General features: G+C 46.1%; 1 protein-coding gene across 1 annotated transcript in view; it reads left to right on the forward strand.

The window, feature by feature from the left end:
* The window catches only part of MTMR9 (myotubularin related protein 9), a 28,073-nt gene extending 1,008 nt beyond the window's left edge, over positions 1-27,065 (forward strand). The window contains exons 3-10 of the mRNA XM_075860874.1: positions 3,486-3,611; positions 13,235-13,408; positions 17,262-17,479; positions 18,912-19,073; positions 20,238-20,379; positions 21,734-21,954; positions 22,893-23,044; positions 25,789-27,065. Of these exons, the coding sequence (XP_075716989.1) occupies positions 3,486-3,611; positions 13,235-13,408; positions 17,262-17,479; positions 18,912-19,073; positions 20,238-20,379; positions 21,734-21,954; positions 22,893-23,044; positions 25,789-25,952 (1,359 nt within the window). The 3' untranslated portion in view covers positions 25,953-27,065. The remainder of the gene's footprint in view (positions 1-3,485; positions 3,612-13,234; positions 13,409-17,261; positions 17,480-18,911; positions 19,074-20,237; positions 20,380-21,733; positions 21,955-22,892; positions 23,045-25,788) is intronic.
* Positions 27,066-27,517: the final 452 nt, after the last annotated feature.

The following is a 27,517-nucleotide window of genomic DNA, read 5'->3' on the forward strand; positions in this document are numbered from 1 at the left end:
AAGCGGCACGATGAGGCGCCGCTTATCTCTCTCCCAACAAAAGCCGTCTGTTATGGAGGAGGAGGACATCACTGCACGGAGGGGGTGGGTAATGCACACCTCAGCTGCTGCAGAGCCTCTTTTAGATGAAGAGGTTCATCTTATAAATCGGTAAATTTTTTAAAAGAGGTTCTGCAGCAGCTAAGTTATGTATTGTAAGTAATAATGTGCTTCTTATAAATTATTAAAGGGGTTCCCTCCCCCTCCCAAACATTTATGGTATATAGGCTGGTGGGGGTGACTGCTGGTGACCCCACTGATCCTGATAATAGGGTCACGTGTCCCCCATTTACAGAGCAGCCCCTTTTTTGGGGTTTTCATTTTTTGCTTTTTCTGCTTCCAAAAGCCGGAGTTTTTCTTTTTCCATCCATCTTGCCGTATGAGGTCTCGTTTTTTACCGGATGAGTTGTCGTTTGTCACCGCACCGTTCATTGTACCGGATAATGTGCTGCGGAACGTTTCTTTGTGGGGTGGAAAATCAAAAACATCGATTCCTCCATGTGTTTTTGGGGGTTTTGTATTTACGGCGTTCGCAGTGCGGTACAAATAACGTGTTTACTTTATTCTGCGGGTCGGTAGGATTTGGGCGATACCAAATTTATGGGTTTTTTTTCGTTGTTTTTTTTATGTTTTTCCCACTTTTACATGGAAGAGATGAATTGTTCGTTCTTACCTGAGACTTGTTGATCACTTTATAGTCCCTTTTTGTAGTAGACGAGGTGACCAAACGGCAGCGATTCTGGCGTTAAAAATGTTTTTTGTTTTTACCTCGTTCACCGTGCAGATTTAGTTTTATCAGAATCCTCCTTATACCTTCCAGTGGATATAAAGTCTACACGCCCCTGTAAAAGGCCAGGTTTTTGTCATGTTGCAAAATCAGTCCAAGACGAATCATTTCAGAACTTTTTCCACCTTTTTAATGTCACCCATAATCTGTACAATCGTATTGAAAAACAAACTGAAATCTTTTACAGGGGAAAAATAAAGAACAAAAATAATGTGGTTGCATAAATCTGCACACCCTTAAGCTCATACTTTGTTGAATTCCCCTTTGACCTTATGACATCATTCAGTCTTGTTGGGTAGAAGTCTGTCAGCGTGGCACATCTGGACTTGGCATTTGTTGCCCACTCCTCCTTACAAAATCTCCAAATCTGTCTGATTGCAGGGGCATCTCCTGAGTACGGCCCCCTCCAGGTCACCCCACATTGCTTTGGAGGTTTTGCTTTGAGTCGTTGTCGTGCTGGAAGGTGAAATTCATCTTCAGCTTTTTAGCAGAGGCTGCAGGTTTTGTGCCAATACTGACTGATATTTGGAACTGTTCATAATTCCCTCCACCTTGACTTAAAGAGGCTCTGTCACCAGATTTTGCAGCCCCTATCTGCTATTGCAGCAGATCGGCGCTGCAATGTAGATTACAGTAACGTTTTTATTTTTAAAAAACGAGCATTTTTGGCCAAGTTATGACCATTTTTGTAGTTATGCAAATGAGGCTTGCACAAGTCCAAGTGGGTGTGTTTAAAGTAAAAGTCCAAGTGGGCGTGTATTATGTGCGTACATCGGGGCGTGTTTACTACTTTTACTAGCTGGGCGTTCTGACGAGAAGTATCATCCACTTCTCTTCACAACGCCCAGCTTCTGGCAGTGCAGATCTGTGACGTCACTCACAGGCCCTGCATCGTGTCAGACGAGCGAGGACACATCGGCACCAGAGGCTACAGATGATTCTGCAGCAGCATCGGCGTTTGCAGGTAAGTCCATGTAGCTACTTACCTGCAAACGCCGATGCTGCTGCAGAATCATCTGTAGCCTGTGGTGCCGATGTGTCCTCGCTGGTCCGACACGATGCAGGGCCTGTGAGTGACGACACAGCGTGATCTCTCGAGAACACGGCTGTGTCTGCACTGCCAGAAGCTGGGCGTTCTGAAGAGAAGTGGATGATCCTTCTCATCAGAACGCCCAGCTAGTAAAAGTATTAAAAACGCCCCGATGTACACACATAATACACGCCCACTTGGACTTTTGCAAGCCTCATTTGCATAAGTACAAAAATGGTCATAACTTGGCCAAAAATGCTCGTTTTTTTAAAAATAAAAACGTTACTGTAATCTACATTGCAGCGCCTATCTGCTGCAATAGGAGATAGGGGTTGCAAAATCTGGTGACAGAGCCTCTTTAAGCCCCAGTTCCAGCTGCAGAAAAACAGCCACAAAGTATAACGCTGCCCCCGCCGCGCTCCTTAACGCTGCCCCCGCCGCGCTCCTTAACGCTGCCCCCGCCGCGCTCCTTAACGCTGCCCCCGCCGCGCTCCTTAACGCTGCCCCCGCCGTGCTCCACTGTGGGTATAGTGTTCTATTGGTGATGTGCAGTGTTGGCGTTGCGACAAACATACCTTGTGGAATTCTGGCCAAAAAAGTTCAACCTTCATCTCATCAGACCATAACGCTTTTGATGTTGGTCTTACATAGCCGGGCTTGGATGTTTTTCTTTGTTAGAAAAGGCTTGCGTCTTGTCACCCGACCCCACAGCCCAGACATATGAAGAATACGGGAGATTGTCACATGTATAATCACCTAGGGAGGATATACCAAACCGCTTCTCTACACTGTCCAAACACATCGTGATCTGTGAATCAAACACAAAAGATCCAGAGACAAGTATACAAAGACCTATAAAAAAATCTTACAAAATAATAATTGTACTCTATTGGCCTATGTATATAACGACGTGTTTGGATAATGTAGAGAAACGGTATAAGAGGGTGTTCACACTTATGCAACCACATTAGTTTTATTTTTCCCCCTCTATGATTTCAGTTTGTTTTTCAATGGCATTGTACAGGTTAGGGGTCACATGACACGGCTGAAATTGACTCCCATTGATTTTAAATGGGAGGTGGAGTCTTACATCCCAGCGCGTCACAGCGGGCCCCCTACACTCCTGGGCTCCAATTTTACAGCCCGCTGGAGAGACTTTGCTTTTATTGCAATCACCAGTTCTACAACTTGTCTTTTCAGTGAAGGGCAGTATATACATGAGTGACCGCGAGGTGTTTGATACATAAGCACATTAAGCGTCAATCTCCATCGCTGCGTCGTCGCGCGGTTTATTCCCTCAGTACATGAAGTTATACCCTGGTAATCCCAGGGACTTTCTACCTGATCTATAATATTATACATTTATATCCAACCTCAACTAAAATATTTTTTTCATCATCAATCTCCTACCATCTGGAGTTTCCACATCCTAAGGCCTTATTCACACGAACGTGTGCGTTTTGCGCGCGTCGCACTTCCGTGTGTCATCAGAGGTGTCTGCGTGATTTTCACGCGCGTAAAACCCGTTCATGTGAATAAGGCCTAAGTATTAGATCTGGCGAGCTTTTTCTGCTTTATACTCCTGTGTATGGTTCTGGTAAGTGGTAACTGCGCTCCTTCTCTCCGCAGGCCTTATCCACGCTGGACTCCATCACACTGATGTATCCTTTCTTCTACCGACCAATGTTCGAGGTGACGGAGGACGGCTGGAGTTCTTTCCTTCCAGTACAAGAATTCGAGCTTCTCACCTCAGAGGTGCGTTCTCCATTTTTCCTGATCAGTCACGAGTCGCCCATAGAAGCTTAATCCTTGTGTAATGAAAAGTTTTGCACGTTTCTTAAGGCTTTGTTCAACTCTGAGTCGGGGTTTCTGTTCATGGCTTCCATCAGACCTTTCCATCATGGGAGCCCATGAACGCAAACTAAACGGAAACCATAGCTTTCTCTTCGCGTTACCATTGATATCAATGGTAACGCTTCCATTGCTAATGGTTTCTGATGGTCTCCGTTCCGGCATGTTTCTTTTTTTTTTTTTTTGGGCGGAATCAATAGAAAAGCCGACTTCACTATTGAGTCCATCGTTAAAACTGAAACCTGCCGGAATGGTGACGAACGGAAACCGTCAGCAATGTTTCCGTCACCATTGATATCAACGGTGACGGAAACGGAAGCTGTGGTTTCAGTTTGACTTTCTGTTGCGGGGTTCACCCAACGGAACCCCGGAATGGAAAGCCAACGCTAATGTGAACAGGCCCTTACAGAGGATTGTCTAGACTGGATACAATTGTAGCGACTACTTAGTTGTGAGGTTTTCAGTCTTCGGATGTAAACAATGTTTCCATTAACTGAGAGCAAGCAGAGATCTTTGAGTTAAAATGTTTCTGCTTTTTAAAGTCTATTACAAGGTTGTATTAAACCGAGAGCTCTCTTTGACCTATGTTATTGGAGTGTGGGAGGAAATTCTAGAACTCAAAAAAGCTCAAGGAGAACGTACAAACTCTGAGATGCCACCTCTGGTCTTGAACGCCTACGAAGACCATGCTCTGGGCATTATTACAGGAGGATGGTGTACTGGCCCTTTAAGTCTTAAAGTGGTTGGCTACTTTTTATAGTAAAATTTCCTAAAACGCCATAAACTGTTATGTTGTGTCACATAAGACTGTGAATGCTCTTATGCCACCCCAGCTCCATTCAGTTGAAGGTTACCTGCGGCCCAAGGATGGGATATGTAAACATCGGAGCGGCAGTCTCTTGTGTCCATAGGTTATAAGATGGTGGCGGTCATGTGACCACTTACTTGGCTTCGTCTGATTCTGCACAGGTGCCGATACAGGTGATTCCGCTGCCTGTATCTACTTATGCGCTGGATGTGTGGGGCACCTGCATAGAAGCGGAACATCATACATCCTATCCGCTCTCTCATGGTATCCCATCCATGGACAGTAGGGGGCTTTCAACTGAAGCATTTATAGTCTAACGTAACCGTTCATCGCAAGTTTTGAAATGATACTATTAGGGTATGTTCACACAGGGCGGATATGCTGTGTAAAAGTACACCGCGCATCCGCACTGGAACCCGCAGGGAATTCCGCCCGAAAAACCGCAACACATTTTGGTAATGATTTTCGTGCAGAATCTCCGCTTTCTTATGTTCCTAGTGCAGCAGTCACATGGGAGTAAATGTCATCCCAGGAGGCCGGCATGGAAGGAGAACAGAGAAAAAAAACAAAAAAAAAAACACACCTTTTTTGGTTTCAAATTAATAAAAAAAAAAAAAATCATTAATTTGAAACCAAAAAAGGTCTGTTTTTTTTTTTTGTTTTGTTTTTTTTTTCTCTCAAAATTTTAGATTTTCGCGGCGGAATCGCAGCTCTTCTGACGCAAAAAACCCGGAAGAGCAGCGATTCCAAATCCTAAATTGACATGCTGCAAATTTTTAAAAAAAACGCACCGCGGGTCCGCTGTTTTTTTACCGCTGTGTGTGGATGAGATTTGTTTACATCTTATCCCCTCCGCTGCTACTGGAATATGCTGCAAATTTTTCGCAATGAAATACGTGGGAGAAAATTTGCAGTGTTTACTCTACGTGTGAACTTATTCTAAAGTGGACAAGTCCTTTAAGTCTTGATTTGGTAGAACTTGTAGGAAACTCTTCATTATCTCACTGCTCCGGTGCTGCAGTCCAGAGATCAGAAGGAAACCGTCAAACTGCAGAAGACATTTAGTTGTCTATTCAGGGGATTTGGAGAATTAGTGTCAGCCCTGACCGCTATGAAGAAAGATTAAGAAATGAATTGGCGCTTCGTATTTAGAATATACAATGTTTTGTGAAAGTATTCACCCCCTTGGTGTTTTTCCTCTTTTGTTGCATTACAACCTGGCATTAAAATGGATTTTACATTTGATTTTATGTAATGGTCCTGACAAAGTAGTCCAAATTGTTACAGTGGAATGAAGAACCTTGTTAGAAAAAACGGAAAAGTTGTAATTGCGTATTTATTCACCCCCTTTGCTATGAAACTCTTAAAAGTCAAACCCAATTATCTTCAGAAGTCACATAGTTAGGCTTCATGCACACGACCGTGCTCGTAATTACGAGCACGGGCGGGCACGGCCGGCCGCGGGCAGCCGGACGCTTTTGCGAGCCGTGCTGTCATTATAAAGTATAGCAGCCCGGCCCGTAAAATAGAAAAATAGAACATGTTATATTTTTTTAACGGCACGGGCACCTTCCGGTGAGAAAACGGGAAGGTACCCGTGGCTAACAGAAGTATATGAGCCCGTTATTGCGGGACGTAATTACGACCCGCAATAACTGGTGTTTTTACGGTCGTGTGCATGAGGCCTTCGTGTAATAAGGTCCCCCTGTGTGTAATCCGTGTCACATGTCACTAGTCACTATAAATGCACCTGTTCTGAAAGACCCCCCCCCCCCCGAGTCTACATCACCACTAAGAACATGAAGACCAAGAAGCCCTTCAAACAGGTCCGAGACCAAGTGGTGGACAAATATCGACCAGGCTTTACTCATCCCACAGAGCACCATTCAATCCATTGTAACACAATGGAAAATATATGGCACCCCTACATGTCACGGCTATGGGATATGTGGACCACTAGGCCGCTTCGCCGTAGCAGCTGGCCAAACCGTCAATGAAAGTCTTTAGGACAAGAGTACCTGCGTAGAAGATAGGCAGACACTTGGCACAGATGACACGCTCGACTTCGACACTATACTTCACACTGGAACAAAACAGAAACACAATTTACGGGATACAGGGATACAACTAAGGGACCACTTGCAATAACGAACATGGGCAGACACAACAACAACGCTCAGGCAAGTAGGAAGAGGGCAGAGCCCTTTTATAAGGCAGTATTGTGTGCCGGCATCTCAGAGGAGGGAGACGCCGGCAAGAGCTCACAGGTCTGCTGTCTTGGCCGTTGGCGGGTAAGCAATGCCAGTGGACCGCGACCATTACAGTACCCCCTCTTTATGCCCCCCCTTTTTATGTCCAGAGCGTAAGAGGAATTTTCTGTTGAGAGCTGGAGCACCCACTTTTTCTTCAGGCTCCCATGAATTCTCCTCAGGACCAAATCCTTTCCAGTCCACAAGGTAGAAGGTCCTCCCTCCTACTTTTTTGTAATCCAAGATCTCTCTTCAAATATTTCAGAAGAACCGCAGGGAGCAACTGTAGAACCAAGGGATTTGCTGAATCGAATCAGGACCACGGGCTTTAGGAGGGACACATGGAATGAGTTGAGGATTTTGAGAGTAGGAGGCAGCCAAGGCTTATAGGACACTGGGTTTATCTGTTGCAATATTGCGAAGGGACCGATGAATCTGGGAGTGAATTTGTGAGAAGGGATCTTCAGAGTAACGTTTTTGGAAAATATCCAGACCTGGACTCCGGGGGAAAACGGAGGAGGAACTTTTCTATACGATCAACTGACTGAAGAATCGCAGACTTGGTTTGCCGCCGGATGTGAAGGAAAGTCCTAAACGAAGAATTTGCGGCAGGTACTTGAGTCATGGCTGGCCCAGGAAGAGGAACTCGTGGATACTGGCTGTACACAATGTAGATTGGAGAAGAAGCAGTAGACTCACTTGTATGGTTATTGTATGATAATTCCGCCCAAGGCAGAAGCTGTACCCAATTGTCATGTTGGGCAGAAATAATTAATATTTGATTGGTCCTTTCCACTTGACCATTAGAAGAAAAATCCAGCTTAACATCTAGCAGATTACACCGGGCTCTCCAGAATTTGGCCCTGAACTGTACACCCCGGTCAGACGCAATATAGTCCGTGTAGATGAAAGATGTGCTGAATGAACAGATTTGACAGACGAAGAGCAGAGGGTAGACCAGTTCAAGAAACAAAATGTGCCATATTGGAGAAACGGTCCACCAGTACCCAGACCGTAGTACATCCAGCTAAAGAGGGAAGGTCCGTAATAAAGTCCATAGCGATGTGTAGCCAGGGGCATCAGGCATTGGCAGAGGTTGAAGCAGACCAGCAGGTTTGGATTGTGTAGATTTTGTTTAAGGCCCAGTTTATACAGGAGGAAAGCTAGTCCACAACATCCCTAGGCAGCGTGGGCCACCAGTAGTGACGAGTAATAAAGTCCCGAGTCTTGCAGGGACCACAGTGACCAGCCATTTTGGAATTCTGTCCCCAGTGAAGAATTATTTTCCGGTCAGCAGGATGAACGAAGATTTTCCCAGGAGGAATATTCTTGATCAGTAGACGGTTTACAGCAATAATCCTGGAAGGGTCAATTATGTGTTATGGACTTTCTTCAGAGTCGTCTTCCTCGAATGACCGGGACAGGGCATCAGCCTTAACGTTTCTGTCCACAGGACGGAAGTGAAGAACAAACTGAAATCTGGCGAAGAACAGCGACCACCTGGCTTGACGAGGATTCGGTCGCTGTGCAGACTGCAAATGTGAGATTTTTGTGATCCGTAAAGACAGCAGGTGTCTCCACTCTTTCAAGGCCAACTTGATGGCGAGTAATTCTCGGTCCCCAATGGAGTAGTTGCGCTCAGCAGGAGAGAAAAGTCTGGACAAGTATCCACACACTACTGCTTTTCCTTTGGAATTCTTCTGAAACTGCAGTGTTCCTGCACCGATAGAAGAGGCATCAACCTCCAAGGCAAACTGTCGAGTCACATCAGGATGATGAAGAACAGAAGCAGAGGTGAAGGTGCTCTTGAGGTTGGAGAAAGCCGACCAGCCCTTAGCGATCACTCCCTTCTTGGTTGGAGATGGGAACAGTAAGTGACGAGAAATTTGGGATGAATTGCCGATTAAAAATGGGCAAATCCAAGAAATCTCTGGACTACACCTTATTCGGATCCATTTGAAGACCATGATCAAAGATAATATACCCCAGGAAGGGCAAGGATTTTTTTTCAAACGCGCTTCTCAATTTTCGCGTGTAGGCTATTTCCCCTTAACCGCAACATGGCTTGGCGTACATGCTTCCGATGCGTCGTCAGATCAGGTGATTAGATCAAGCAGTCATCCAGATAAACCACCACGCAGACATACAGAATATCATGGAAGATGTTGTTTACCAATTCTTGGAACACCGCAGGAGCGTTGCACAGTCCAAAGGGCACGACAAGATACTCGTAACGACCGTCCCGGGTGTTAAATGCGGTTTTCCATTCGTCACCCTGGCGGATATGCATCAGGTTTTAGGCCCCGCGTAGACCCAGCTTGGTGACAACCTTGGCTCCACTAATCCAAAAAAGAGCTCAGAGATAAGCGGCAAGGGGTACTTGTTTTTTTACTGTGATTTGATTTAACCCAAGGTAGTCAATGCATGGTCGAAGAGATCCATCCTTCTTTTCCATAAAGAAGAATCCAGCTCCGGCTGGCGAAGTAGACTTCCTGATGAACCCCCTCTCTAGGTTCTCCTTGACATACTCCAACATGGCCTCCGGTTTCTGGCAAGGAGAGAGAATAAACCCATATGCGAGGGGGAGAAGCTTTAGGAAGCAGCTCGATAGGACTATTGTAGGGACAATGAGGAGGAAGGACCTTTCCCTCCTTTTTGCTGAAAACCTCTGCACAATGAGCATATTGTGGACGTAGTCCGGAGAGAGATTGGGGCAGAGGATAAACAGGGCGAACCTGAGGCAGACAGCGGTGAAGACATCGGGGTCCCCATTGGAGGACCTCTTCTGAATGACAATCAAGGACTGGGGTGTGCTGGCGAAGCTATGGCAATCCCTGCAGGAGGGCGTTAGTATCTTTTGGTTAAGATTTAGAAGGCCATTAGCTCAGAATGGTGAACTCCTGTCTGTAGTGGCTTAGTGACAGACAGACAAGGGTCCGTCAGGAGCTGTCCAGCAACTGAAGTGACCACCAGAGGTACAGTGGCCAAGTGGAAACGGTCTACCAGGTCCTGCTGGATAAAATTTGAAGCTGCTCCGGGATCCAAGAAACCAGGCACACTGTGCGATCCTTCACTGGTGACAATTGACATAGGAATAAAAAGCCTGGGAGAGAATTTAGTGGTTCAGGGAGATTCACCAAGGACTGTCTCTCCAATCAAGCCTAGGTGCTGGAGTTTCCCTGCTTTTGAGGGCATTGGCACGAAAGGTCCCTTGTGGCCACAGTATAGACATAACCAGTCAATTGTCTGCATTGCCGCTCCTGGTAGGACAGTCGGGAGCGGTCTACCTGGATATGTTCCTCTGGAGGTGCAGTAGCGGCCTTTGAAATTATGGTGCCAGTCGACAAGATCTCCTCTCCCGACGGACTTCCAGAGTGCGTTCTTGTATCCTCATATCGATCCAGGTTGCCAGAAGTATTAGGGCATCCAAGGTAGCAGGAAGCTCTCGAACTGCCTGTTCATCCTTTTTATATGAGGAGAAAGACCCTGCCAGAAAGTTGTCATTAAGGCCTCATTATTCAAAGCCAGCTCCGCTGCCAGCGTACGGAAGGAGATGGCGTCCTCCACTACAGTTGACTCCCCTTGGTTGAGGGTCAGCAGTGAGGCACCTGCAAAGGATGTTCTACCCGGTTCCTCGAACACTGTACGGAAAGTCTCAAGAAACCGTAGCAGATCAGAGAATTCTTGGCTCTCTCGTTGCAAGATGGGGTTCACCCATGCCCGAGCTTTGCCAGCGAGGAGAGAAATAATAAAAGCGACCATGGCCTCATCAGAGGGGCTCGTAACTTAAAATGGATCGTACATTGATTGATAAAGCCTCTACAGGTCTCAGGATCCCCCTCGTATAGAGGAGGTAGAGGCAACGAAATTGTAGACCCAGGACAGGCAGGAGAGATAGCGGGTGGTGGAACAGCGGAAGCAGCCGGAGGAGGTGCAGTAGGAAGATTCAAACAAGTGATTATGGAGTTTACGGCCTGTAATCGCTCATCCTGTCGGGCACGCATGTCTGCTTGCCTCATCTGGACCGCCGTTTTGGGTTGACCGTCGGGATCCATAGCCTGAGTGTACGGTCACTGCTGTGGGATATGTGGACCCACTAGGCCACTCCGCCGTAGCGGAGTAGCAGCTGGCCAGTCAGTGAAAAGTCTTTAGGACAAGAGTACCTGGGTAGAAAATAGGCAGACACTTGGCGTGATATCACTTGGCACAGATGTCCAACTCGACTGTTCCGTGCTGAAAACATATAATTACAGTACGGGACAGTTTAGGCAGATACACCTAGCGTCATAGATAACTATGATGCTAGGAGCCCGGCTCCGTGCAGTGAGTTCGGTCCAGGAAATGCGGCCGACATGCGGTCTGTATATCACGGACCGAACACGCTCATGTGAATTAGGCCTAAGATGTTCACTCCAGAGAGACTTTATGGAAGTGGCCAGATCAAAGCCAATGTTATTCCCTTCTTCATAAATGCAGCTATTAAGCTCAATCTGTTAAAGTTAATAATTTTTGCAATTACCTTTCTTTATGAAAACAATGTCGCTTTCGTGCTCTCCGTGCTCCATGTCGCTGTCAGTCCCTCTTGTCGCTGTCAGTCCCTCTTAGTTTATTGCTCGTTGTCTAGGGATCTGGCCACCGCTGTTTTCAGATAGCGGTGGCCGCGCATGCGCAATGATCTCCTCTCCGTCCTTAGGAGGGGATGACATTGTAATCGGGAACGCGCATATCGGCGCACGCGCATTAGATGCCGGCCCGGCCACCGCTCGTGTGAATATACCAGTGGTCGGCTCCAGGTATATTAGAAAACTATGTAAGGAATCCTCTCAACCACCATAACCATGCCTGGTTGGGACGATCGTTCTCCCGATGCTGCTAGAACTGCATTATCTAGCCACGCCGGGAGCGCGCGCACTGCAGAGATTGACATCGAGCCGCTCCACACCCACTTTTATAAAAGATAACCAGCACTAGCTGAGTTATCAAGTTAGAAAAAAAGGGAGCTAGGGAAGGAATTTTTAAAAAATTTCTTCCCAAGAATAGATTTAGAATTCAATTTCCGATTAGGATGCATTATAAAAAAATAAATAAATGACTCAACTTAGGAATAACCCTTTAAAGTAAAACATAAAAAAACATCAGACCGCACGCAGCAGACCCCCAAACACATGGAAGAAGCTTCTGATGAGACTTAAATGGAACTTTTTGGCCATCGTGGAAACTCTGTGTGACGCAAACCCAACACCTCATCATCCCATGAACATCATTCCCATAGTGAAGCGTGGTGGGGGCAGCATTATACTGTGGGGGCAGGGACTGGGAAACTTTTTTTTAGGAATGAAGGAAAGATGGATGGCAGTAAACCCAGAGAACCTGTTTCAGTCGGCCAGAGATTTGAGGATGGGACGGAGGTTCATCTTCCAGCAGGACGATGACCCTAAACCTACCGATAAACCTGCACTGGAGGGGTCACAGTCCAGACCTCAACCCTATAGAGAATCTGTGACATGAGGTGAAGACGCCGCACACAACACAAACATCTAAAGGCCCTTCTACACTGGGCGATTGTCGGGCAGACAAGAGTTCATAGGACCCTCGTTGGCGATCATTGTCCGGTGTAATCAGGGCAGCGATCAGATCGCTCGATCATTTCTGATCGTGTAGTTTTTAAAAAAGTAAAATATCGTTGTCGGCAGGACGTCTTGGTGTGTAAACAGGGAGTTGCGCTGCCGACATGATGATAATGGATGGGGACGAGCGATCGGAGTAGCGACCGCTCGTCCCCATCCATTGCTCCGTGTGACAGGAGCAAACGATCGCAGATGTCTCGTTGATCGGCGCTCGCTGCACCGTCCTTAACCTGGAGGAGTCAGAGCGATTTTAATCGGATGAATGGGTCATATCCCCGTGTGATAAGATAATAGAGACATAGACCAAGAGACAAGGTCACTCCACTGTCAGGGGTGAATACTTCTCACATTAAAGTTCTCAGGTTTTTTTTAGTCTTTTTGTGTCACAGTAAAAAATGCTGCGCCCTTAATGCGGTCGCAGACATGATGTGTAAATCAAATGGTACAAACCCCAAAAAATCAATTTTAATTCCAGGTTGCAATCCAACAAAACATGAAAACACCAAGGGGGTGAATACTTTTACAAGGCACTGTATATACCTTATAATCTATAAGAGGAGATACAGGAGGTGGGGGAGGGTAAGAGTCCTGACCATAGGAGCTTACAATCTTTATAAGCAGGTGTCGATCATTACATAATGAGGAAGATTTGACATTCAGGACTCGAGGAAAGCTTTTTTTTTATTTTTATCCAGCTTTTCCAAAAATAGAACAAAAAAAAAAGTCTAAATTTAGGACGGCTCCTATTTATTTCCAGGGGGTGGGGGTGCTCTGTGATTGTCGGACGCGTGGGTCTCCTGTATTTCTTTTTCCCTATGCTCTGACGTAACCCTTTTCCACCAGACTGAAGATTGGAGACTGAGTGAAGTGAACCGAGACTTCTCCGTCTGTCAGTCCTACCCCCCAGTCCTAATCGTGCCCAAGTCCATTGATGACGAGTCTCTGCGTAAGGTGGCCGCGTTCCGTCAAGGGGGGAGATTCCCAGTGCTGAGCTATTATCATAGGAAGAACGGTATGGTAAGTGTATGAGGGGTTAATACTGACTTCTGTCTGCTCCAGCATTTATATAATTACTGCATCGATTATCCCTCCACTCATACAACGTAACCCTTACCTATGGGATATTCCTAATATGATTACCCAGTAAATAGAAGCCAAGACTTAATGGATAACACCTATTATGGCGTATGAATGTCCTAGAGGGGGGCTCCTTGTAACCCCCCTCTATGAGCCAAGCACAGAGCTCCTATGTCATTGTGTAATACCTTTCCCCTGTAGCAGACCTCGATTGCATGGAGATAGATAAGCTGGGTGGAGTCATATTACATTACTTATCCTGTACTGGTCCTGAGTTACATCCTGTATTATACTCCAGAGCTGCACTCACTATTCTGCTGGTGGAGTCACTGTGTACATACATTACATTACTTATCCTGTACTGATCCTGAGTTACATCCTGTATTATACTCCAGAGCTGCACTCACTATTCTGCTGGTGGAGTCACTGTGTACATACATTACTTTATCCTGTACTGATTCTGAGTTACATCCTGTATTATACTCCAGAGCTGCACTCACTATTCTGCTGGTGGGGTCACTGTGTACTTACATTACATTACTTATCCTGTACTGATCCTGAGTTACATCCTGTATTATATTCCAGAGCTGCACTCACTATTCTGCTGGTGGAGTCACTGTGTACTTACATTACTGATCCTGAGTTATATGCTGTATTATACTCCAGAGCTGCACTCACTATTCTGCTGGTGGAGTCACTGTGTATATACATTACATTACTTATCCTGTACTGATCCTGAGTTACATCCTGTATTATATTCCAGAGCTGCACTCACTATTCTGCTGGTGGAGTCACTGTGTACATACATTACATTACTTATCCTGTACTGATCCTGAGTTACATCCTGTATTATATTCCAGAGCTGCACTCACTATTCTGCTGGTGGAGTCACTGTGTACTTACATTACTGATCCTGAGTTATATGCTGTATTATACTCCAGAGCTGCACTCACTATTCCGCTGGTGGAGTCACTGTGTACATACATTACTTATCCTGTACTGATCCTGAGTTACATCCTGTATTATACTCCAGAGCTGCACTCACTATTCTGCTGGTGGAGTCACTGTGTACATACATTACATTACTTATCCTGTACTGATCCTGAGTTTCCTGCCTGTATTATACTCCAGAGCTGCACTCACTATTCTGCTGGTGGAGTCACTGTGTACATACATTACATTACTTATCCTGTACTGATCCTGAGTTACATCCTGTATTATACTCCGGAGCTGCACTCACTATTCTGCTGGTGGAGTCACTGTGTACATACATTACATTACTTATCCTGTACTGATCCTGAGTTATATCCTGTATTATACTCCAGAGCTGCACTCACTATTCCGCTGGTGGAGTCACTGTGTACATACATTACTTATCCTGTACTGATCCTGAGTTACATCCTGTATTATACTCCAGAGCTGCACTCACTATTCTGCTGGTGCAGTGACTGTGTACATATATTACATTACTTATCCTGTACTGATCTTGAGTTACATCCTGTATTATACTCCAGAGCTGCACTCACTATTCTACTGGTGGAGTCACTGTGTACATACATTACATTACTTATCCTGTACTGATCCTGAGTTTCCTGCCTGTATTATACTCCAGAGCTGCACTCACTATTCTGTTGGTGGAGTCACTGTGTACATACATTACATTACTTATCCTGTACTGATCCTGAGTTACATCCTGTATTATACTCCAGAGCTGCACTCACTATTCTGCTGGTGGAGTCACTGTGTACATACATTACTTATTCTGCACTGATCCTGAGTTACATCCTGTATTATATTCCAGAGCTGCACTCACTATTCTGCTGGTGAAGTTCCTCTACAGTAGATTTATGTACAGTAAAATTCCCATAGTTCAACAATTGATAGTTTGGAAATGATCATAATCTGACACCGTCCCATACGGGATTAGCAGTGGAATTACCTGTTGGTCTGGCACTGGCTCCTCTGTAGTGTGAACACGAGGCCGGCACAGTTATAATAAAGTTTTGTAATGGTTTAGGATGTCCCGTTGGGCCCGGATGCTGGTTTGGTGTTGATCTTTCTTTTCTTCTTGCGTTCTTTATTATTGAGGGATTTATGGACAGAGTTTTGGAATTTTACTACATAAATACAACGTATCCTGTATTATTGGAGGGTCATATAGTGGTGTTTTAGGAGTGTGCAGATCTTGTGGGAGATCACAGACGAAGCGTTACATGGCGGAGGGAGCAGAGTCTCCAGCAGCACAGAGTATTTCAGGAGAGGAATGTGCTGATCTTGTGGGAGGTCACAGACTGAGCATTACGTAGTGGAAGGAGCAAAGTCCCCAGCGACGCAGAGTATTTCAGGAGACTAGTGTTCTGACCCTCGTGATGTCATGAACGTTCTTTTTATTATTCGATTTGGTTGATGGGGCATAATTAACGCTATTATGTTCTTGTCAGGTGGTTTAATTCATTTCTCGACATATATAATTGCCTGTATATGTAAATATGTGACCCCCCCCCCCTTAGTATTTCTGTACGGCGCCTGACCGCTATCGCCGCCCCCGCAGCATTTATCAGCCAGGCTCATTGTACGTGAATTGATTGAGGACTGAACTCTCCCCGCACAGCAAATCAGATCATCAATCATTGCTCCTGCCGCAGCGCTCTGTCAGCTCTGCTCCACCGCGGCCATTTTCTGCTTTCTTCTTCACTACCTGCGAGATAATGGCCGGACTCGCCGCGTCTGCGCTGACGGCCGTTCATGGTGGACGCGTCTTTTCCATAATTGAGATCTTAAAACCTCACATCTGCCGCACTATTCATGAGAATTTCTGTATTACTAATTTGTTTCAGAATTATATGGGACATTTTGAGGCAACAACTGTACAGATTTCACACTCACCCAGCTTTTCCAGGCTCCTGAGTGGCAGATTTGCCTAGTTATACAGCCGTATAGGGCACGTTTACCCATCCGGACCCCAGGAAGGATGCGCCAGACGACCCCCGTGGGAGCCGCAATGGCTGCATATTGGTTGCTATCCAGCTTTCCTGGGAACAGATACCATGGAAACAAGAAAATAGAACTTCGAACAACTTATCAAGGACGACTCAAGGATTTACTTGGAGGGTTTTTATAGTTTTACCTTGATGATCATCATGTCTTCTACTCCAGTCACATCCTGAGCTGCATCTCACATCTCTATGTCGCTTCCCTACGGGATCAGTGCATTGCTGTGTTGCATTGTTGGAGATGTAGTGTTGATAGCAAGCCTTGTATAGAAGAAAAAATACTGTACCCACAATGTACAGGACAAGTGCACCATGGGATCTCAGCCGTAAATTGTTTGTCTTTTAGCCGAGTGGTAGCTGAATCCATAAAATGCAGCTTCGGATGTGACCGGAGTATAAGAGTGCCCATACACATGCTGCGATTTGCGGCAAATATTGCATCTAAATTGGGACACGAGATCTCAGCCTTAGTATAGGGCCACTGTAAAAGAAATCGGAAAAGAGGAGGGCTCTGCAGCGGACCTATGTACAGTAAAATGGTATTAATTTAACACTTAATGGTCTGGTAGCGGCTTCATTCCCTTGCCCAATACATGCAGGGGCCACGTATGCATGTATAGGGGGTATTCGGGAGGAATAGCTGTATTTCCCGCGGCTCTCTAAAGTGTATGGACAGCTCAGAAACATCCCTGTAGATGGGTTGTCTGACAGATAGGCCCTTGTTGCCGGGGCGGGTATATTAGATTGTAAGCTCCGCAGGTAAGTGGTAAGAACAACCTGTCGCTTCTTCCTCCTCGTAGGTGATGATGCGCAGCAGTCAGCCGCTCACCGGCACCAATGGCCGACGTTGTAAGGAGGATGAGAAGCTCATTAACGCCACCTTGAGACCCGGAAAACGGGGATACATCATAGACACCCGCTCACTGAACGTGGCCCAGCAGGCCAGGGCCAAGGGGGGCGGCTTTGAGCAGGAGGCGTATTACCCCCAGTGGAGGAGGATTCACAAGCCCATTGAACGGTAACGTAACCCTGTAATAGGGTCTCATTCGCTTCATTAACCATATGGACCTTCTGTCACTTATCCCATTGGAGGATATTACTGTCCGCTGAAATGGCTGATAACAGAGAATAATGGGATGCATTTAACGCTACAACTTTAGGTTTATGTCCCTCGAAGTGCAGCTTTTACCTGTCCTTCATGTCGCCAAGTTCAATGGAATATAAGGTATCGGCCATATTGGGGTCCTGTCTCGTGTTCCCCATGAGGTTGTGACTTCCTTTGCCCCGTAGGTGGGTGGAAAACGAAGGGAGAGCTCGTAGCCGACCAAGGAGTTGTTATGACAAACCATGAATTATGGTCTTGGTCCGAAACTATTGAAGGTGTTGTCCAATCAGAACGGCGCCCTTTCTTGAAGACCAGGGCCACCTGTGCAACCGTTTTTGTATTGTTCCGTAATTTTGCAAATCGTCTATAGATTTGTCTCTATAGCTCCTATGCAGAATTATACATTTCCATGGTAACAGACTACAAACTAGCTCTGCGTAGTCAGATCCTTAGACGATAGCCTTCCATCTGTTCCCTACTTTTTAGTAACATACGTATCTCTTATATGAGGGGTCCTGAGAGATCTTATGCCTCGGAAATGAGACCCTTTAGCATTTTCGCTTATTTATTGTGGTGAAATTCGGTCCCCGGGGATATCCGCATCACCAACCTCCTCACCATCCGCATCCAAACCAGAAAAATTTGATTAATTTCTGAAAACCATGTTGCCCATAGCAACCAATCATGCCACAGCTTTCTTTTTACCAGACAAGTTAGAGAAATAAAAGCTGGGTTTTGATTGGTTGTTATGGGCAACATGGCCGGTTTTCATAAATCACCCTAATACATGTATGTGAACATTGATGTGGAAGGTGATATGGATCATAGAAATCCAATCACCATCCACATCAATGTCTACACCTACAGGGCCTCATTGATCAATACTGTCTGACAATAAAACGTTCCTTGTTGCCCATAGCAACCAATCAGAGTTCAGCTTTCATTTTTCCAGAGCAGTTTATGAAATGAAAGCAGAGTTCTGATTGGTTGCTATGAGCAACAAGGACCATTTTAATAAACGAGGCCCGTATTTTCCTGTTTGGATGTACATATTGATGTGACTGGTGATTCCAATCCACATAAGGTCTCCCTGACAACACAGTTGTCATCAGAATCTCTCAGTAGTGCAGCCTCAGGCTTTGGGCCTGTAACTTCAAGCGAACATATCTCACTGTGATTGATTGGCAGATAAGTGATGGGTTTGCGTTTGGATTTGTGACCTACATGACATCACCACAGCATGCCAACCTTTAGCGCCCGACCTTCCATGTCTAGTGATGATCCGTACATTGTATTAGTATTTTATTTGGGCCTTCGTCTTCACATTTTAGTCATTGTTTTCCAGATTTCACATTCTGCAGGAGAGTGTGATTAAACTGGTGGAGGCCTGTAATGATCAGTCCCACAACATGGACCGCTGGCTCAGCAAACTGGAGGCCTCCAACTGGTTGAGTCACATCAAGGAGATCATGACCACGGCCTGCCTCGCAGCCCAGTGCATCGACCGGTGAGGACCATGAGGGGCCGAAACTACCCACTAGACGTCTGTAGCCTGGCTGCTTATCCACAATGTCTCCCATCAGGAATATTAACTTGTCTGATCCTTTATTTCCCACAAGATAAGCATCTCAAGGATTGTGTATTGGCCGCTTATCTTCCTTTACTAAAAAAAAAAAGACATGCACGCTTAGCAGAGCCCAATGGGACTGTCAATTTGGGGAAGAGTGCAGAGGGTGGTGTAAAATTATAAACCGGCAGATATTCACCCCCTGAAGTGCTTCCCGCTCCAGCGCTGAGACCCCGTTCTCTGCCGCTTTAGTCTCGGGAGCTCCTGCAGCCGCCACGTATCGGTCACATGCTGCTGCAGACTATTGCACGTGCTGTTCACGGCAGCATTTACACGGATACCAGCAATGGACCGCCGCAGGAGCTTCCAGTGCCGTGGAGAACGGGACCTCAGCGTTGGAGCGGAGGACGCCTCAGGGGGTGTGGATCGAATAGTTTATTACTTTACACCATCCCCTGACCTGCTGCCGGTTTCAAAAAGTCCTATACAACTCGTTAAGGGCGGGTTCCCACGTAACGTAAACACTGCGGAATTTCCGCAACGGAATTGTGTGCGTAAATTCCGCAGCATTTACAGTAGCAGCAAAGTGGAAATTCATTAAAAAAAAACGCATATTTATGCAGATTTGCAGTCCTCCGAATAGTGAACTGTAAATGTCTGCAGTCCGCTCACGAGGAGCCCGGTTATCAGTTCTATCCTTGTACTGGCACCTACATTATTGCAGCAGTCTACCAGCAGGGGGCGCCACAAATCAAAATTTAAGCTTGAGTATTTATTGTGATAGACAGGCATTGTCAAGATAGTCACCAGTATGTAACATTTACTGCAGTGGTGCCAACCTGTAGATTGCAGGCCACATGTATCCACAATGCAGCTCCCTGATTGACCAGAAGTGGGCGGTAAAGAGTCCAGCCGGTGCTGCTCTAGGATAAATATGACTTTCCACCAGGGGGCAGTTGGGGTTTCTTGAAAGAAAAATGATATAATGTTGCGGTCCTGATTCTTCAGAGTGAAATGTAAACTTGGAGACCCCGATTTGGGTAGTAGGGCCGGTATGTGGCAGTATGACATTACGCTGTATTAATGCAGGTGGTTCTTAAATAGGGAGGGGGCGTCTGTCTTGGTGCACGGATCGGAGGGCATGGATTCCACGTTACAAGTGACTTCATTGGCTCAAATCATTCTAGAACCCAAGTCCAGAAGCATCCGTGGGTTTGAGGCCCTGGTTGAGAAGGAGTGGCTACAAGTGAGTATATGTACTGTATATACCTACACACACCATTGTATCCTCTCCACCGCCGCCGTGGTTCATACCTGGCCAAATGTCTACACCTCAGAAACCCCAAACTTTAGGAAAGAGGAAAGTGTAAGACTCGGGCGGGTCTTAACTTGCAATAGCTTTCCAGTTTTGGAGGCAGTCTCTTCAGAATACTCTTTTACTGCCCTCTGCTGGTCAGTAATGGGGAATATGAGAAATAATATTTCAATTAGTATGATAACTTTAAGCTTTATTGATATAAAACTGGACAACCCCTTTAAGAAGTCACGTTACTGTTTAGACTGGGGGAGCTTTGGGGCTTTGTGAAGATGGATTTCTTATTGAGATGAATGGGAGCTGTATAAGTCTGTGTGCAGTGAGCTCCCCCTAGTGGTAGCTGCAGCCAGCCAGAATTGTATCCTGTATGATATGGCTGTTTGCAGGAGATCTGGAGCTCCATCAGTAAAACAAATTTTCTTACAGATATAATAGATCATTTTGGACCGATTTCTATTGGTAGACTTTTAGTTGGCCGTATACATGACTGTTCTCCGATCCAGCTGATCTGTACAGCATTGGGTGACAGTCCTCATGTGGAACTCCAGATGGCAAATTTTAAGGGTCCAAAATATATAATTTGGCTCCTGAAGTTTTAAACTTAGAAGCCAAAGGCCCCCAATTTTTTTCTGTTTTTAGCCTGGTGCCCTGCTGACTATAAGGTGTAACATTCTGGCTTCCTACAGTGACCACTAGAGGGAGCATGGGAGCTGTATACCGTATTATTATTGAGTTCAGTGTATAACTGAATGCAGTGAACACCTACACTCCCCGTAGTGGAGGCTGAAGGTAGAAAACATCGTTTGGCGGCTAAATTTGAATACTTAGAAAACAAAGACACCCTTTTTTTTTTTTGGATCAGGATTCCTACCTTCTGTCTTTGCCATCACAAGCCATGGCAGACTGGTCTAAAAGGCGTTGTCTAGTTTAGAAAACCAATTTCCATTCATCTAATGGTCAGAGTGGAGAGCGGTTACATAGAGCGTCTGTGTCTCTGAGGGACCTGTCCTGTCCTGTATTACACAGACAACGCATTGATATGAATGGGCACCGTGTAATGCTTCACTTCACCTGTGGTGGTGCTGCAGGGAAGTTGAACACTTACCGCCAGGTTTCACCACAGATCACAGCTGATCGGTGGGGGGTTCCAGCAGGAGGGGAGGCAAATTGTGATCAGCATATAGTCAAGAGACCCCTTCTAACGAGGAATTGTCCAAAGTAGAGAAGCATTTTAAGGGATATATGTTCATTTTTATTTTTTTGTTAATCTGTGGTCTCTTTTCAGGCTGGCCATCCGTTTCAGCAGCGCTGCGCCCAGTCTGCCTACTCCAACAGCAAGCAGAGATGGGAGGCCCCAACATTCCTGCTCTTCCTGGACTGTGTGTGGCAGATCCTCCGCCAGTTCCCCTGCTCGTTTGAGTTTAATGAGAGATTCCTGGTTACGCTGTTTGAGCACGCTTACGCCTCGCAGTTCGGCACCTTCCTGGGCAACAATGAGTTTGAGAGGTTGGTGCAGTATTAGACTGTGTGGCCCACCAGAGGATTTTGCATCCCACATGTTTATTTCAATAAGGAGTGGTGATCAGGACGACCATGAACATCTGATGCCGCTTATCTCCGGGGGAATTATGGACAGGAAACACTGAAATCCAACCTGTCCGATCCTCGGACTGTTCTCAAACGCACTAAAATATCAGTGGACTCCTCCGAAATTGTTTGGGTGTATTCACACGGTGCTGTTTTTCCACGGTTTTTACCGTGTAGCCGGAAACCACACAGAAAAAGGCACGTTTTTTTACTGTGATTATCAATTAGCGATTAGCTTACGTTTCTTTAAAGTGATTTTTCGACCGCACGGCAAAACCATACCGTGTGAATACACCCTTAGAAGTCCATTATTAATTGGCCGGATTATAAACCGGGTTTTTATTATAATTATTACGTAAAATATAAAAGGAAAATATTCTAAGTAACTAGAAGAAATCCTGAAATATTCCATCTCTTACACTGGCCAGTGGAGTGCATACAATAAACTGACATTTCCTGTTTTCTGCAGCAAACTTTTCCGCTTTGCTGTGTAGACTGGGATAGAGTGATCAGAGTTATCTCATTTTTATTAAATGGCAGGGCCAGCAGTCACCTCCTCATTAGAGGGCAAGTGATATGACGGCTCTACTGTACTGCTGGAGGCCTAGATCAGGCAGGATAGCAACATCATTCATTATACACACAGACAGTGCTCTGTATGAAGCTCCCCTTCTACTCCCTGGTCTTTGGGGGGGGGGCGCTCTATTCCATTTATTTACATACATAAGCAGACTGTGTATCCAGTAATTGATTCTGTGTGAGTATTGTGTAGTCCAGCAGCGTTCAGTGTAGGAGTCTGTCATGTATCACCATCCCTCGCTGTATTGTTCAAATTACCTCTGTTTTTCCCTTTCTAGGAATAAGCTGAAGCTGAAGCAGAAGACGCTGTCCCTCTGGTCCTGGGTGAACCAACCCAACGAACTCCACAAATTCACTAATCCTCTGTATGAAGCCAATGGGTTGGTCATCTGGCCCTCGGTGGCCCCCCAGAGTCTGCTGCTGTGGGAAGGTAATTGTAGCATTCGCTCCTGTACTGTGATTATTATGGACAGACTGGAAAATCACCAGACACGTTCGTTGATGCATGTTGTGCTCCAGGGCTTCCTTGCCGGGGATCTACATGTCCTGGGCAAGGGCTACCTCACCGGGTATCTACATGTCCTGGGCAAGGGCTACCTCACCGGGTATCTACATGTCCTGGGCAAGGGCTACCTCACCGCGTATCTACATGTCCTGGGCAAGGGCTACCTCACCGGGTATCTACATGTCCTGGGCAAGGGCTACCTCACCAGGGATCTACATGTCCTGCACCAGGGCTACCTCACCAGGGATCTACATGTCCTGCCCCAGGGCTACCTCACCGGGGATCTACATGTCCTGGGCGAGAGCTACCTCACCGGGTATCTACATGTCCTGCACCAGAGCTATCTGACCAGGGATCTACATGTCCTGGGCGAGGGCTACCTCACCGGGTATCTACATGTCCTGCCCCAGGGCTACCTCACAGGGATCTACATGTCCTGGGCAAGGGCTACCCCACGGGGTATCTACATGTTATGCGCCAGGGCTACCTCACCGGGGATCTACATGTCCTGGGCAAGGGCTACCCCACGGGGTATCTACATGTTATGCGCCAGGGCTACCTCACCGGGTATCTACATGTCCTGGGCAAGGGCTACCTCACCGGGTATCTACATGTCCTGGGCAAGGGCTACCTCACCGGGTATCTACATGTCCTGGGCAAGGGCTACCTCACCGGGTATCTACATGTCCTGGGCAAGGGCTACCTCACCGGGTATCTACATGTCCTGGGCAAGGGCTACCTCACCGGGGATCTACATGTCCTGGGTGAGGACTACCTCACCGGAGATCTACATGTCCTGGACGAGGGCTATGTCACCGGGCATCTACATGTCCTGGACGAGGGCTATGTCACCGGGCATCTACATGTCCTGGACGAGGGCTACGTCACCGGGCATCTACATGTCCTGGGCGAAGGCTACCTCACCGGGTATCTACATGTCCTGCACCAGGGCTACCTCACCAGGGATCTACATGTCCTGCACCAGGGCTACCTCACCAGGGATCTACATGTCCTGGGCGAGAGCTACCTCACCGGGTATCTACATGTCCTGCACCAGAGCTATCTGACCAGGGATCTACATGTCCTGGGCAAGGGCTACCCCACGGGGTATCTACATGTTATGCGCCAGGGCTACCTCACCGGGGATCTACATGTCATGCGCCAGGGCTACCTCACCTGCTATCTACATGTATCAAACCTCATCTGATTCATATGCCCATATTCCACTGCCTCCTCATCTGTCCTTCATATTCCCTATTTATTTAACCCATTCCCACTGCAGCCATTTTTTTGTTTTTTCCTTTTTGTTTTTTTTTCTTACCTTCCAAAAGCCATAACTTTTTTTTTTTTTTTTGTGTCGGAATAGTCCTATGAAGGGCTTGTTTTTTGTGGGACGAGTTGTAGTTTCTTACGGCGCCATTTATTGTACCATATAATGTACTGGGAAACTACAATAAAAATCTTTGTGGGGGTGGAATAGGAAAAAAATAACAATACCTCAATTTTTTTTTGGGGGGGGGGGGGGGGGTTTAGTTTTTACAGCGTTCACCGTGCAGTAAAAACGACATGTTAACTTTATTCTGCCGGTCAACACGATTACGGCGACACCAAATTGATATCGTTTGTTTTATATTTTACTACTTTTACAAGAAAAAAACTTGATTGTTAAAATAAAATTCGTTTTTTGTCGCCCAATTCTCAGGCCCGTAACTTTATAGTTTTTCCGTTGATTCAGCGGTGCGAGCGCGTATTTCTTGCGGGGTTGCTGTCGTTTTATTGGTAACGTTTTGGGACACATGAAACTTTTTGAATCCCTGTTTATTCATTTTTTTTGTGGGGGATTAAGTAAATTTTTTGATTTTTATTTTTTTATTTTTTTTACTGCGTTCACCAATAACGTTATATTCTAAAAGTTCGGACTTTTACAAACCTGGCGATACCAGTTCAGTTATTTTATTTTTTTACTTACATTTTTTGACATTACTTTTGGGGGTAAATGGATAAAGTTTTTTTTCTTTTTAACATTTTCATAAAAACTTTGTTTAACTCTATATTATAGGGGACTTGAACCTTGCCCGCGAGCCTGCTCTATACTTTCCCTCCTGGCCTCTGCCGTATATATACACGGCCGATATCGGGAAGGGGTTAAACGCTCTTCACCCTATGCCCATTCTCCCACTCATCTGTCCAGCAGAGTCCCAGCTTTCTCTGTTGGCTTTTCGTGCTGCATTTGACCATCTGTGCCCGTCGCTCATCCATCCTTCATTGGACCACCTTCATGCATGGACACCCTACAGGTCCGTGCCACCGTGAGGCGCTGTATACCAAATATTTTTGTCATGTGATAGAATTTTTCTTATGGATTCTGACGGAGGTACAATACGGTCCCATAGATTTTTACATTCCGCCGCAAAATTCATTTCCATGGGAATTGGACGTCATTTTTTTCAGCTAGCGGGAAAAAGAAGCATCCTGCCCGATCTTCGCTCGAACGTCCCATTGAAGTCAATGGGAGAAGGAATAATGCGGTGGATTTTGCGGCGGAATCCGCCGTGTGAGCTGCCATTATCATCTTAGGACCCCCGTATGATAAATATGGAAGCTGTAGTGGTTGTTGTGATCTTCACCGCCGTCTGACTGGCTCTGGTGCTGTAATGTGTAATCCTCAGGGGTGTTCCTGCGCTGGAATAGATCTTCTAAGTACCTGGAGGACGCCTACGAGGAGATGATCCACATCATAGAATACAACAAGGAGCTGCAAGTCCGAGTCAACGCGTTAAGGAGGCAGCTTGCCGAACTGGAGACAGAAGACGGGATGCTGGAGACCCCTTAATGTGGATATCCCCCCTCCCCCACCGTAGTGCATCCTCCGCCGCCCCCCCCGGACTGGGCTACACGTTTACACTATCTGTCATGCATGCACTACAATTTTCTCTGGTGCAATCCGTATATAACTCGGTTCTGAGAAGCCTGGTGACGAGGGACCAATGAGCGTGCGGCATGGTAGCCAAACTTTCTATCGGGGTTAACCCTTCATGTGTACGCCCTGCCTAAGCACTTTATGCCTTGGTTATGTTAGTACATCCCAGTGGATTGATGATCTGTGCTCGCTACAGTTCTGCTTCAGGCCCCACACGACGGCTGCCAGGGTCTCGTCACAGCTGCAGGTTTGTTACATTTGCAGAGCATTTTGGCTCCACCTTCCTGATCTGTACTTTTTAAAGGGGTCCCTTATTTCCTGTAAATAAATCTTAATTGACAAGTTCAACAACTTTCTAATATACTTTGTATTTTAATTATGGAACATTTTCCATGTGTATGCTTGCTGTCTGTGAATGGATGCATTCTCATTTACATGCAGAGGCTGACATGCGGACCGTATATCACGGACCGAACACGGTCGTGTGCATGGGGCCTAACAGCTGCGTGCCAGTTGTACATGATCAGGACATGTTTTCAGCATCTAGAAGTAAATGAGGATGCCTCCATTCACGGAAAGCAAGCAGAGATCTTTGAAATGGTAAGGAATGAAAGCACAAAGTTTATTGGAAAGTTTCAGAACTTTTTATAACGCAATGATTAAGCTTTATCGATATAATAACCCTTGAACTCTCCTCTATAATGTGTCCCTTGCTTGGCATTGAATCTACCACCAGGTGGCGCTATGACATGGCTCATTCACTTTAGTTCTCTGTCCCGCTCCTGGCCGAAAATTGTTATTTTGCACTAAGTTTGCGTTCAGTTTCTCGCTGGTTCTTGTTTTTCTATACGTGGAAATGTGAAGTGTGTATACAGCCGTGGTGCGCACCCAGGAGACGACTGTTCTTCCCGACCTTCAAGTGTCAAGCTGTCGTCTCCCGCGGTGAGTGAATCTCCAGTGTAAAGTGAAATTGAAATTAGACGTATGATCTGAATATGATGACATTAAAAGACTACTACATTCCAAGGTGGAGGCGTTCTTCTGTGTCCCAAAACGCGTCAAAAACGCTTGATTTAAGCTTCCCATTGACACCAATAGCAAAACGCGTTTTTTTTACACGCACGTGTTTATAAAAACGTCAGGTCAATTCAATGGCACGTAAAACGTGCCAAAATGCGCCTCATTCCCATAGTCAATGGGAATCCTAATTACGCGACGACAAAACGTGCACAAGTCGCGTCAAACGCAACAAAAACGCCTGTACTTTAAAAAGCGCTTTACAAAAAACGCTAGCGTTTTTGACACGTTTACACAGCGTTTTTTTTGAGCGTCGGGTAAGAAATGCCTTATTCCGGAGCACTTCACCCCGCAGGTCGCGGCAGGTCGTGACCTCGGTGCTTTTACACGGTGCGCGCTGTGGTTGTGAATGCATGAAATTCTAGTCACGAAGCACGAGGGTGATGCACTCTATTGTCTGA

The sequence above is a fragment of the Rhinoderma darwinii genome, chromosome 4 (assembly GCF_050947455.1).
Source record: "Rhinoderma darwinii isolate aRhiDar2 chromosome 4, aRhiDar2.hap1, whole genome shotgun sequence".
NCBI classification, from domain to species: domain Eukaryota; kingdom Metazoa; phylum Chordata; class Amphibia; order Anura; family Rhinodermatidae; genus Rhinoderma; species Rhinoderma darwinii.